Source organism: Sander vitreus, chromosome 20 (assembly GCF_031162955.1).
Source record: "Sander vitreus isolate 19-12246 chromosome 20, sanVit1, whole genome shotgun sequence".
In the NCBI taxonomy this organism is placed as follows: domain Eukaryota; kingdom Metazoa; phylum Chordata; class Actinopteri; order Perciformes; family Percidae; genus Sander; species Sander vitreus.
In genome coordinates this window covers 6,266,156-6,279,867 of record NC_135874.1, presented here as the reverse complement: position 1 = coordinate 6,279,867, position 13,712 = coordinate 6,266,156, and the positions used below count along the sequence as shown (strand labels likewise).

The 13,712-nt window shown below is 40.4% G+C and overlaps 1 protein-coding gene across 1 annotated transcript; it reads left to right on the top strand.

The window, feature by feature from the left end:
• The first annotated feature begins 120 nt into the window (after positions 1–120).
• Positions 121–13,307, top strand: rtf1 (RTF1 homolog, Paf1/RNA polymerase II complex component). Its single transcript, XM_078276717.1, has 18 exons — positions 121–324; positions 3,087–3,197; positions 3,304–3,454; positions 5,005–5,206; positions 5,916–6,033; positions 7,082–7,193; positions 7,293–7,431; positions 7,527–7,704; positions 7,873–7,955; positions 8,052–8,139; positions 8,273–8,380; positions 8,678–8,755; positions 8,876–8,997; positions 9,778–9,835; positions 11,131–11,208; positions 11,332–11,433; positions 12,029–12,143; positions 12,294–13,307. The coding sequence occupies exons 1-18, from the start codon at positions 121–123 to the stop codon at positions 12,398–12,400; spliced, it is 2,154 nt and encodes a 717-aa protein (XP_078132843.1). The 3' UTR covers positions 12,401–13,307.
• The last annotated feature ends 405 nt before the right edge of the window (positions 13,308–13,712 follow it).

The following is a 13,712-nucleotide window of genomic DNA, read 5'->3' as shown; positions in this document are numbered from 1 at the left end:
AGTTAAACAAAGTAATATGATAAGTACATAAATATGGATGAATATGAGCATAAATATAAATTTTATTTTCAATGACAGCTATAAAATCCAGCCGCAACTATGGTATCAATACTAGCGCGCATGCGCAGTACTGCCTTTGTGTGGCTGACTGCAGAGCCAACTAGCTCGAAAGTAGCATCGGCTAACCTCAAACATTTAGACGACACAGAGGTAGCTAGCAGGTTAGCCGTGCAGCTAATCATGGTGAATGTAAAGAAGCGGAAAGGTCGAGTCGTAATTGACTCGGACTCCGAGGACAGTGCTAGCGACGATAATTTAGATCAGGTAGGTGCGCGTTTTTCTGATTTTGTTACAACGGACCGATTATTAACGTTAAGTTGTCAACAGTTTCGAGGTTAGGCTAATGTATGCTAACTGACTGCGCTGTGGTTTGCCTCGCTTCAACAAGCTGAGAGTGGGCCTGTCTTATTTACATCCCTTTCTTCCTTTCCACACGCCATTCCTAAAGACAAATGTTTAGATTTTCCGCAAGTGTTTCTGTAAGGTATTCGGGACGGAGTAAAGTGTGACGTTGTAACGTTACAGAAACGGTGTCTTAGCATCAGCCAGCTAAGTTACGCTAACGTTAGCTACATTCTGAGAGATGCACTCAACACTAGCAATCATGCAGTGTTATGTTGCCACCAAAATGCCGCGCCATGGGCCTTTCACTGGTTTCGAGTCGTAAGCTGCTTTACTACGGTCATGCACTGTTGGGGAATTTGATTGTTAGCATTCAGACTGAACGAGAACGGGACACGTTTGCACACTGAACTGAAGCACACTGTGGACTCGCACTTGAATTAGCTAAAAGAACATTATCTGCTGCATGACGTCATGGGCGCAGAGCTGTAGTTCTATTTCGGTGTTGTTGTCAAACAAGCTCTGGCAGGCTGACTGAGGAGCTCTCCAGTGTAACATGTCAGTCTGTACAGGACTGCTGCCCCATGTGCATTACCTGGCAGTACACTATCAAACAGTTGATGCTCAGAGACAGACCAGATAGTAAAAAAACAAACAAAAAAAAAACAGATGACCAGAAGAGTTGATACAACTTCAGTAAGAGTTGTTCCTACGTTGCCCAAATCATCAATGGGTTTTTCATGTGTAGGGCTGGTCAGTGCTAGAGATCACCTTGATGAAAACAGCTATGCGGACTAAATGTTTTTAAGTGTTAATACATTTAACTACTGCAGTGATTAGTTTGAGATAGGGATCCAACTTTGTCAATCCCATATTGATTCCGATATCTAGGGCTGGACGATATGATGATGATGTATACTGTCTAAACGATATAAAAAATATTGTGTGTATGTGTGTATATATAGTGATGTCGGGGAAAAACCAGTTGCTGAAATATTAGGATATTTACTTTATTTGGACAACGCTTAACATTCTTATGCAAATTCTTTTCATTATTCACTAAAGTTTTTAATAAAATGTTATATGTATGGATATCGTTATCGAGATATGAAATGACCTATATCGGGATTAGAAGATTTTGGCCATATCGCATAGCCCTACCGATACCTCAACTCTGCTGATACAGAGTATCGATCTGATACTTAACACGGTACAATCTGCAAACCTTGATGTGAGTGGAAGTCATTAGAATCATTTTGATGTAAGATAACATGAGGCCAGAGACTTAAGTGGCACTATAAACTGAGTTAACAGCCCGTTGTGAGTGATGGCAGAAACACTGTATTCTGTAATGACACAGGCAAAGGAACAATTTATGGTAACGTGAATTGGTAACCTCAGTATCGGTGCCGATGCACTGTATCGGTGCATCCCTACTTTGAGGCCATCGCAATGGACTGCAGCTTTTCCACGTTCGTACAGCAGAAACATAATTCAGCTGTTAGCACATACATTTTCAGGGTTCTGTTATTTAGCTTCACATTCTCTCCTTTGTGTATGATCTCGTTCAGAAGTATTCAGGCCCTGTTAAGAACTAGTATCGTAAATCAAAGTTCCAGTTGAGACAAATTGCTGCTCACTCCTGTCATCAGAATGTGTTTTGATGACCACTTGTGACTGGTTTTTGCTTCTTTGCTCACATGTTATTTTACCTGTGGTAAACTGACCGCTGCGAAACAAAAATACACATTTGCCCCTTCCCACTCAGCTAGTCTGTAAGCTTTCAAACTCTTGTCTTGGCAAGTCAACTGTGTTTAGGTTTGTCTCGCTATTTGCATATTCCAAAGTTGACCGGTCAGTCCTTCAATATAATCAGGGGCCATATGCATGTCAACTCTGAATGTAGCTTAAAAAATTGCATTCCAAGAAATCCTCCGTGCATTTCAGATTGATCTCCACAAGTATTTAGAGATGTCCATTTAGGATGGGATCATCCAAGACACATTTTATTGCCAAGTTCGAGCAGGGCTTTAATTGCTACTTTGTGTAATAGGGGTGGGAATCACACGATACATGGCTCACGATACATGGCTCACGATACCAATAATATCACAATGCAGCAATTCTGCGATAATATATTGCGAGACAATCCTATAATGATACATCACGATATCGGTCGAACTTAGAATACAGAATGCCCGTGAAAAGGTTAAGTGCAGGTTTTCTCTCTTTGTTCACCGCAAGTCCAAACTGTTAGAAAACAGCACAATTTAGTCTGCAAATTAAAATCGCACAACTTATAGAGCAACTATGAAAAATTATTTAAAAAAAAAAGTTTTTCTATGAACTTGCATACATACAATACATAAAAATGCTAATTCTAGTGCTTTAGTTCAAAACCAACCTGTGTATGTAAAACCTTTTTACTGGCCCTTTGCTGCATGTCATTCCCCCTCTCTCTCTCTCCTTTCAAGTCTAAGCTGTCCTATACAAATAAAGACCTAAAATGCCCCCCAAAAATCTTAAAAAAAATATATATATGGATATTTGGCGCCAGCCTATCGCTTTGCACGAAGAAGGACTAGGGTATATTGCAGTATCGATATTTTATCCCACCCCTATTGTGTAATTATGATTTTACTGGACGCTCGTTCTGAACCACATCACCGTCTTCTCATTTTCAGGAGCTCTTGTCTTTGGCAAAGAGGAAGAGGGTTGATTCGGGGGATCAGGAAGAGCCGGTTAGCAAACCTGCCGCGTCTACAGACTCCGAGACATCGGATAGCGATGACGAGGTATGGCAGTCCTAGTATTCCCTCCTAAAATACTTCACTTTGCTGTTTGGGACATACAGCCTGTAGTATTTGAACTCAAAACTGAATTTCTCACTCCTTTGTCTAGTGGACTGTGGGTGGCACCAAAGGCAAAAAGAAGGTTAAGCCAGGGAAAGGGTCCGAGAAGAAGAACGCTACTAAGAAGAAGGTTCATAAAACAACGGCGTCTGGCAGCTCCGATGGAGACAGCTCAGCTGAGAGCTCTGCACCGGAGGAAGGTACATCTTCAGGGTTTATGGGGCGAAATGTGCTCCGTGCTCTACAAGCAGGCTCGCCTACCTACTCATTTTCCTATGCCTGTGTGTCTAAGTGACTGATGGGAAGAACAATCTTTGACATTGGTCCAGTATAAAACAAGATCGCTGCAGTCGGCATCGGCGAAACAAGCTACAATGTAAGTTATTGGGCAGTGGTGCACCTTTTTAATTTACGCCCACAAATGTGCTTGTTTTGCCACTGACATGCTCAGATTATTGTTCGTTGTAAATTGTGTCTGACAACGTCATGGAAAGGATTCCTAAGGAGGTCAACCTTTCGGTTAGAGAGTAAGATCCTTTTGATAAATTGCTATCAAAATAAACCCACCAGACTATGTAAAAAAACCCAGTAATTTTAGCATCTTAAAATACACTACGTTAAAAGTCGACAGACACAAAAATCCAACTATGAAAAGCCGTTGCAGTTGGTTCATCTTTTCACTCTTCCAACAATCACCACTCTGGTTTTACGTTGAAATTAATTAACTAACACATACTTTACCGATTTACATGCAGAAATATGCTGGCTCTGGAGTGAAGAAGAGGATTTTACTCTTTTTAAAAAAAGGTCTATCATCCAAAGGGATCCTTTCCATAATGTTGTAAAACCCTTAGAATAATAATCTGAGCCCGTCGGTGGCAAAAGCGAGCACTTTTAGTGGACGAAATTGGCGATGCACATTTGCCCTGTAGGGTTACAAGGCAGCCTGGTTTGCGGCAGCCAGTCACAGCATTATCGCTAAATACTGGACCAATTTGAAAGATTCTTGTTCTCATCAGTTACTTCAGTTACTCACACACAGTAACATAGGAAAGTAGGGTCAGGTTGAAAACAAACACCCTTTAAAGTACAAAGCAGATTTGGCTAGATATATATTTTGAACTGTAGATTACACACATCACCAGGGTGCCAAGTCCATGGGTCATTCATCCCCTTTTTCATCAGCTGGCACATAGTCTTGCATCTAAGCTGTTGTTTGTGTTATATTGTCTTGCTATACACTGGGTCCACATGGATATGGAAAAGTTCTGAAAATCTAGTCAGAATTCAGCACCAGCATCCAAGATGATTAAGATATGACTGGCAAGAAAAGAATCACATGCATCGTTGTCTCTTTAATTGCTTTCATAAAAAAAACTTAGATTACTCAATATCAGTGCCTTATATAATATTACTCATGTGGATAAAAAGCTGCCATTGCCACCTGGTGGTTACAATGCCCAGGTGTCACCAATCAGCTGTTAGGGTGCCCTCATATTTCACTTTAAATGTAGTGTGATGTAATTTCCATTTTAGCCATTTACATTTTTTTTTAAATGCATGTCTCACTGCCAATAGTTGTACATAAAATCTTTTAGGAGACGTATGAAAACGGAGCACAATGGGGTAAAAGAAAGGAGTAGACTTTGGTCATGCTTAATGGTGCCAGTAACCATCAGGACATACTGTTACTGTACTCCGCATGAGAACTAAAGTCAGCTGTTTGTGCCGATGAATCGCTCTTTGACAGGCGAGGTGTCCGACTCGGAGAGCAACAGCTCGTCCTCCAGCTCCGACTCGGACTCGTCCGAGGATGAGGTGTTCAGGGACGGCTACGACGACGACCTGATGGGAGACGCGGAGGACAGAGCTCGGCTGGAGCAGATGACGGAGAAGGAGAGAGAGCAAGAGCTGTTCAACAGAATCGAGAAGAGGGAGGTGCTCAAGAGACGGTGAGTGGGGATGATGCGAGAGAGGAGCAGGAATGATCTTTAAAAAAAAAAAAAAAGAGAGAGATTTGTTTCAACAAGGGCCGCACAATTTATCGTTTTCTTTAATCGTCATCATATCATTAACTGCCTCAATTACCATATAGTGAAAGGCTGCGACATATCGCAAAAGACACTCAGAGATTTTTTTGTGTCAGTTGAAAGAAAATATCAGTAGAAACCGCATTTAAAATGTAACAGTCATTCTTTATTTAGTGGTGCCTTTTGTATTCAATATTCAATTTGTTCAATAAAAGAATGTTGGAAATGATTTCCTTTCATATTTTTTAAATTCAACAAGCAACTTGTTGTATTTTAGCAGAATACTGAAGGCAGCAGAAATGCAGAACTGACTACACTTTTTAATATCGCTTTATCTATTGCAAGTAGTATCGTTATCGCAATATTCAACGTTATGGATATCGCATATTTTCCTCATATCACGCAGCCCTAGTTTCAACATAACACAGTGAAATAGAACAAAAGAAGAAAAATATAAAACAATCAGTGAAATGTACCGGCTTTGAAAGAATGTTAAAATGTATTTGAAAGGCGCACTAGTTCAGCATTTGTTTTCTCAACATCATTCATGCATAAATAAGGCAGAGTCTGGCCTTTTTATCGTTGCCGAGCGTGTCTGTTTATCTACTCAAGACCATGTTTGTTTTGACAGTTTTGAAATTAAGAAGAAGCTGAAGACGGCAAAGAAGAAGGAGAAAGAGGAGAAGAAAAAGAAGCAGGAGGAGGAGCAAGAAAAGAGGAAGCTATCTCAGGTTCAAGACACACAAGTGGTGAGTCCAGTTAAAACAATATATCAGGGCGTTTTCACACCTGAAAGTCCGGACCAAGGTTCATGTTTTTGTTACATTGTCTACATTTGATCCGGTAAGTTTTGGTTTCACACTGCAGTTATGCAAGCGCACTAAAGATCTCTACGTGACAAAACTACGTCCTGCCGTCATCACATACATGAGCTGCGTCTCCAGATACTTCTAATTGATTGGTTTGTAGATGGGCTTCCCCGTCCTCTCGTATCTCTCTCTATGTCTGACTGCTGCTCTCCTCTACTGCCGCAGCTCTTTTTGTTTTGTTGTGATGTTGAGAAGCAAAGACGCGGGAACTTTCTTTCTGGAGCATTTATTCAGAGACAAACGGAAACCTACACTGTACATTTACTACCACTTAACAAATAAACTGCTGATGTATTCTCTGCTCTGATAACCGACAGCTGTCTGCTCCGAGAGCATTCACCGTCACTCACTCTCTCATGTAGCCTACACACTAAGCACCGAGCTATTCCTTAAAGGAGCTTCCCCGGTCTTGTGACACAAGGAGAGCCTGCCAGAGCTTCTTGTATTTGGTCCGAAAGTCCGAACCATTCAAAAAATGCTTTCACGCTATAAACGAACCGGACCACCGAGACCACCTCTTTTTATCGGACCAAAATTTGGTCTTTTGATCCGGACCGTGGTCCGGGGAAGGTTTCACACCTGTAATTTTGGTTCGGATCAAGTCCGAAAGTCCGGACCAAATGAGGTAGGTGTGAAAACGTCCTTAGACAGATGTTGCATCACAAAAATGTGTGTCGCGGTGCTCTGCTCCTCAGAGGCATTCTGGAGGTATTATGAATAAAAAGAAATTCATAGTGCACAACTACATCTGCACAAAACAGTTTAGTCAGTATTTTTGGTGATGTCTCATAATACCTCTTTTATAGATTATTTTTGTATCGATTGCATTGCTTTTTCTGTTCTTGTTGCTAATGCATCGGCAGCATTACACCTTTTCCTTATCCTGAGGTTGTCTTTGTGTCTGATTGGAATGTCCGCCCCTCTCTAGGTCATGTCACACAACAAGGAGAGACGATCCAAACGTGACGAAAAACTTGACAAAAAGTCCCAGGCCATGGAAGAGCTCAAAGCTGAACGCGAGAAGAAGAAAAACAAAACAGGTCGGTGTGATTATTTTTTTTTTTGACTTGTTTGTGATGCAGCTGTCGTGACCAATGAGTCCGTTCCAAACACTGATGTTTCATCCTTTTGGCGAGCAGCGGAGCTGCTGGCCAAACGTCAGCCCCTGAAGACGAGCGAGGTTTATTCTGACGACGAGGAGGAAGAGGAGGAAGACGATGACAAGTCGTCAGTCAAAAGTGATCGGAGTTCCCGTTCGTCGTCCTACGATGACGACGAGTACGTTTTCCTTCTGCTCCTGCCGTTTTAAGCAATACAAGACCACAACTCTCTCTTGATTTTCATGTAACGTCTTGACTTTGTTCCACTCCCAGAAAAGAAGAAACTCCACCGAAGTCGCAGCCCGTTTCACTACCAGATGAGCTCAACCGGGTCCGCCTGTCCAGACACAAGCTGGAGCGTTGGTGCCACATGCCTTTCTTTGCTAAGACTGTGACTGGCTGCTTTGTGAGGATAGGGATTGGGAACAGCAGCAGTAAACCCGTTTATAGGGTAAGCTTGGGCTCCAGGAAACGTTTCTTGTACAGTGTTTAATATTGGGCAGCAATGTGCTCTTTTTATAATGGTGATAGAGAAGATCTGGGACTCTTTAGAAATAGTTAAATGAAGTCTGATAAGTGATGTTTGGCTCAATTTTAGTCCTTCCTTTTTTGTTGAAAGGTTGCTGAAATTGTGGATGTGGTAGAGACGGCGAAGGTTTACCAACTTGGATCAACGCGAACAAACAAGGGATTACAATTAAGGTGTGTGTATACAAGTACAGACTCTGTTAACAGACCTTCTCTTCCATTGTCCCTGCTTACCACAAATGTGACCGTTTGATTGTAAATCTTCCTCAGGCATGGCGGAGACACGCGCGTGTTCAGACTTGAGTTTGTATCGAATCAGGAGTTTATGGACAACGAGTTCATGAAATGGAAAGAGGCCGTAAGTGTGTTTTTGAAAAGCAAAATGATGTCATCTGTAACATCACTTTAAGAACTTGGAAAAATTAAAAAAAAACACACAAGGAGCTATGAAGAAAGACAGGACGAGTTTTGATTCTTCTTTTCTTTTCCAGATGATTGTTGCTGGAATGCAAGTACCGACTCTTGACGAAATCACCAAAAAGGAGCAGTCCATCAAAGAAGCTCTGAACTATAAGTTCAATGACAAAGACATAGAGGATGTAAGTCTGTTTCTCTAAATGGTCATTGATTTTTCTGGCCCAGTGATGCGGTACTCGAGTCCTACTGTAGACTTTGGACTCGAGTCCGACTCAAGTCGCTATTCTCTGGACTCGAATCAGACTTCAACTCAGATACTGGTGACTCGACTCGGACTCTCCTTCGGTGACTCGGAGTCGAACACTGTGGACTCGAGACTTGACTCGGGCTCGACAGTTGGTGACTCGACTACAACACTGCATTGGCCTCATGCATCACACAGTGGAACAAAAACATGTTTTTGTCTTTACTTGCTGCAGATTGTTAAAGAGAAGGACAGATTCCGAAAAGCGCCGCCCAATTATGCCATGAAGAAAACGCAGTTACTCAAAGATAAGGTAAAGGAGATGACAGCAACTGTCGTGGATTTGTCCGAGAATGTGTGGTGACCCTAAATCTATCATCAGTTTGTGGCTATCGGCCTCTTGCTTACTCATTTTTATTTGTTTGGATTGAAGGCCATGGCAGAAGAGAGTGGAGATGGCGATAAAGTGAAAGTGATCCAGGATGAGCTGAACGAGCTTGAGGAAAGGGCAGAAGCCCTCGACAGACAGAGGACCAAGAACATCTCTGCCATCAGGTACACAAGCTACAGTTATCAATCAGATCCTGGATTCAGATACATGGTTGTAAACATTAGATTAGATTCAACTTTATTGTCATTGTGCAGAGTACAAGTACAAAGACAACGAAATGCAGTTTGCCTCCAACCAGAAGTGCAAAAAGTGCAGAAAATTGCAATGTGATATACAAGTATAGACAGGTGGTGCATAGGCAGGACAAGAAATATAGTGCAGTGTAGACAGTAGTGTACAGTTGGTTTACAGAAGGTGGTTTAGAGTAATATAAATTAAATATAAATATGTGCAGTGTATTAGCAGTTACCTTATAAGAGCAGAATAAATATGACTATGTAATATGAACAACATGTACAGATATGTGCAATGTAGCAGCAGTAACATTATAATAGTAAAAATAATATAGATGTATGCAGTGTATTAACAGAATATCAAAATTGAAAACATGTTGTATATTATATAACAATATATATATATGTTTTATATATATTCTATAGCTGCAAAAGCTAACCTAAAATGTTACCTAAAACCTTTCACTGGTTGAAATATACATTACAGGTTGCTGGGAAGGAAAACAAGTTTAGTTTAGAACTAGTTCCACAACCTGTTCCACATTCACACAATACAACGCAAAAAATGTGGGATTCAAATATATACAGTATATAAAGTTACCTGAGGAGTGTTTCATGTCTTTAGAAACACAATGCGTACCATATAATGACTCTTTGTTTTGGAGCGGTTTGTGTTTTAAGACGTCGTTTTTGATTTTATGTATCATCCAGCTACATCAATCAGAGGAACAGAAGCTGGAACATCGTTGAATCTGAGAAAGCTCTTGTGGTAAGTGTCTGCCTCCTGAAGCGTCACCTTCTTGTTCGACTGATTGCTTTTTAATAATTTAAATATGTAGGAATTGATTATTTAATTGCAACAAAATTAGTGATTATTGTCCATATTGTTGTTTTTATAGTTTAAATGAAAACTGTGTTTTTAAAATATAAGCCGTTGGAGGTGCCTGAAAATGGATTTGTTTGAAAACATCCATGTCTTGTTCACATCCTGTAGGTTCTGTTTGCACTGAAGGGGTGTGTGACACAAGTACAGCAGCAATGTTACTGAAGGGACGGTTCAGGCTTTACAAATGAATTACGTCACAGGCTAGATTTTCTAAAGCCTGAAAACAGAGCCAAGAGGAGATGCAGAAGTCTAGTTTTCTCTCAGACCACTTGAATTACAATATGCTGAAAGATTATTATTGAATGTTTGCCCAATGACGCCGAAAATAAAGTGCCTACGACTGTTTTAAAATTCTGCCTTCAGATGTTTTCCTAACGTAGCCGCGTTACAGTGTTCCTAAGGCCTCCTGCACACTGCCTGCGTGGTGTGAGCGTGGCATTTCTGTCGCGTGGCGGCTGCGTGGCGTTTTCTATGTTTTTGCACACCAGAAACGTGTCTGATGCGGCGCTACTGCTGCTAGCCTTGTCTGTACACATGTATGTTTCCCATTGATAAAATGAAATAATGGCGTGTTCTTTAACTTTATTTTGTCAATATATTTTTGATTACAGCAAAGACAACGTCGGCAGTATTGACGGCAAAATAGGCTCCAGAATATTTCGTTCTGTATTGACAGGTGCAATTACAATTATACATTTATATCTGTATTTATGTCAAAACCTAGAGATATTCGAACATCAAAATGTCCTTTATTAAATGTATTCGGGTCAAAATGACATATAAACATCTTTTCCTATTCTACGTTGCCTGGAAACGCTTCCAACACGCTTGCGTGTCGCGTGAAAAATAGTCATCGGTCCTATTTCTAGCATGCACGCATTTTCGGCGCCGCGCCTGAGACGTGCGTGTCACGCAGGCAGTGTGCAAGCTCTAACCTGTTAACATGGGAGCCAAAATATAAACGGACAGGACACGCTCACGCCACGCAGGCAGTGTGCAGGAGGCATTATACCACTAAAATGTCGGGTTTCAGACCATCTCACCTATTGCATGTTTAGGGGGGAAAAAAAGACTTAACTATTGTTTTTACTGTTGTTTTGATCATTATAGATCAGTCAGTGGTCCAAGCTATCCCGCGGTTGAAATAACCCTTTTTGTTTGTATTGGTTTTCTCACAGGCTGAAGGACAAAATGCCAAAAACCAACAAATGGACCCGTTCACACGAAGACAGTGCAAACCCACCATGGTGTCTAATGTAAGATTCCTATATGTGTTTTACAAAATATTACATTACATGTGTACAGTGTAATAAACACTGTTGAATCTAATTTTGTTTATCTGTCAACCTGTTGACATGGTTACCATTTTGGTTCTGCAGGCCAGAGACCCGTCGGTCCACGCAGCTATTCTTGCTCACCTGAACCAGAAGTACGGCTCTGGGTCAGCACCAGATGCACAAGGCGCCGACAAGAACAAACTGGTAAGCAGGGCAAGCCCCAAGAGACATAAAAGGTGTTTGAAATGTGACTTCGGAGATGTTTACTTCTTTCACTTGTGCAAACAACGCCCAAATCCTGATTGTAGTCCTGTTCCTGTTGCACTATTGCTGTGCTGTTTCACCAGCTGGGGCCTGTTTTTTTTTTTTTATTTAAAAAAAATTGCATTTTGAGTCTTCACAAAATGGGCTCTCATTATGACAGTCCAGTTTCTGTTGACATAAAAATATTCCTAATAAAATTATGCAGACAGATATAACAGTTAGATATATACATATAACAGTTTGTCTACTACTCTTTGAAAGAGTATTATCAGAAATAAAAAATGCAGACTTTTTAAATGACTTGATGGACAACAATACATTTTAAGGCCTCAGCTGATATTATAAAACTTTAATGTGAAATGTGCTTACAATGCATTTTTAACAGAGACCAGTTTTTTTTCTGGTTCAATGTGAAATAAAAGGAAGGTCAAGCGGAAAATAACTTTCTACTTTTGCAGAAGGAAATAATCTTTCATTTAAAATATCTAAAATGTCTAATTTTTCCCTTCTTTTTTTTTTTTTTGTCATATTATAGGGTCTACCAAACTCAAAAGACAAAGATGGCCCCAAGCCAAACACTGACCTCTCAGAGGACTTGTTTAAAGTTCATGATTTTGACGTTAAGATTGACCTACAGGTTCCCAATGCCGGTGAGAGGATTTCTTTTTTCAATACATTGTTTTTATACTCGCTCAGCCTGGATGTATATTTTACTTGGCTGTAGTACAAAGGACGTTGTTAACGTTAACTACGGCACTTTCAGAAACAAGACGTATGAATGTTGCTCTTGTGTTCTGCAGAGGCAAAGTCTTTGTCCGTGAGTTCCAACGCCCTGCCGGTGAAAGACGGCGCTCCCCGCAGGTCCCTCAACCTGGAAGACTACAAGAAGAGAAGGGGGCTGATCTGATGTGGTAGTCTATCATTCAGTAACCACGGTGCATGTGTAATTGTGTATGTGTGTGTGTGTGAGAGAGAGAGAGTGTGTGTGTGTGTGTGTGTGTGTGTGTGTGAATGCGTGTATGTTGATTCCACAGACTGTTTATCCAAACCCAGAGGAAATACTGATTGAGAAAACACAACACTTTTCTCAAAGGATCTCAGAAAAAAAACTTGTCCAGATATTTGTTGTTTTGTTATTTTTGCATTATCACACACAAAATTGAGTTGTGTTATTTTTTTTTTATGTATTTAACTTTTTCCCCCACTATTTTGGATCTTCTGGAAATCCACTTTATTTTTTATTTTTATTTTTTTTCTGAAAGGATGCAGCGCTTGTGGACTATTACTTTTGAACAAGGACACTATCTTAGGAGACTTAGGTTGTTGAGGCATTTTGAAATTACTGGATTTCTAACGGAGCTGACCAGCTTGTCCTCACCAATAAATAATTACTGTTGTAAACCCCCCCTTCCTTCCTACATGTGATCATCTGTCCATCCTGAATTTTTAACAGCGTCGTGATTTTTTTGTCGATCACCATCTCTGACTCGACCGTGACGCCAGCCCTCCATGGCAAATGTGAAAAAGTTCAGTTTGTGTCAACTGGACATGGTATCACTTTTTAAGTCTTTGAAACGACCCGTTTTAAGAGGAACCCTTTTCTATGACTGGCCTGGTTATAAAAGTGTTGCTTAATTTCTGTTATCTCTTTGTTGATTGTTGGAGGGGGTAACTCCCCTGCCCTTACCTCCCAGAGCAGATTCTATGTGTTATTGATTGTGTCCATAGTCAGTTTATGTATCGATGTGGCATGCCCATGTAAATATGCATTTTGGAGTGAGTGCGGAAAAAATAAAGAGGCACTGTTTCATAAATTCTGTGTCATTTTGTCCTTTTTTTCTAATCTAAAGTCACCCTGCTGAGGTTATTTTTATCTTTTTAAGCTTGAAGTATGGAATTGAATTAACCAGGCTTAAATTCCATGATTTTACTTTGTTATTTGTGTAATTAAGTACTTTTTGTGTATGTTTCTGTTTAAATGTTGGTGTGTTTTTTTTGTTACTCAAGTTAAATTTTACTGTACCTTAACATAGCATCCATTATTACGCTTGAAATGATGGTTCTCACAAGCATGAGATATTGGATGGGTGGAGATATTTACATTATTAGTGCTGGAATAAAAGTGCTCTGGCTTTGTGTTCCTTATTTTGAACTGTCCAATGTTTCCACTGAAAACAATGTAGCCTTTTAAAAACTTTAAAAGGCAAAATTATTTCTAG

What these genes read in the sequence shown, in the direction of transcription:
- rtf1 (XM_078276717.1), top strand. Translation starts at nt 121, where the DNA reads ATGCGCAGTACTGCCTTTGTGTGGCTGACTGCAGAGCCAACTAGCTCG. An exon ending in AGGGAGGTGCTCAAGAGACG is followed by an intron (nt 5,207 to 5,915) that starts GTGAGTGGGGAT and finishes TTGTTTTGACAG; the next exon opens with TTTTGAAATTAAGAAGAAGC. An exon ending in GCGCCGACAAGAACAAACTG is followed by an intron (nt 11,434 to 12,028) that starts GTAAGCAGGGCA and finishes GTCATATTATAG; the next exon opens with GGTCTACCAAACTCAAAAGA.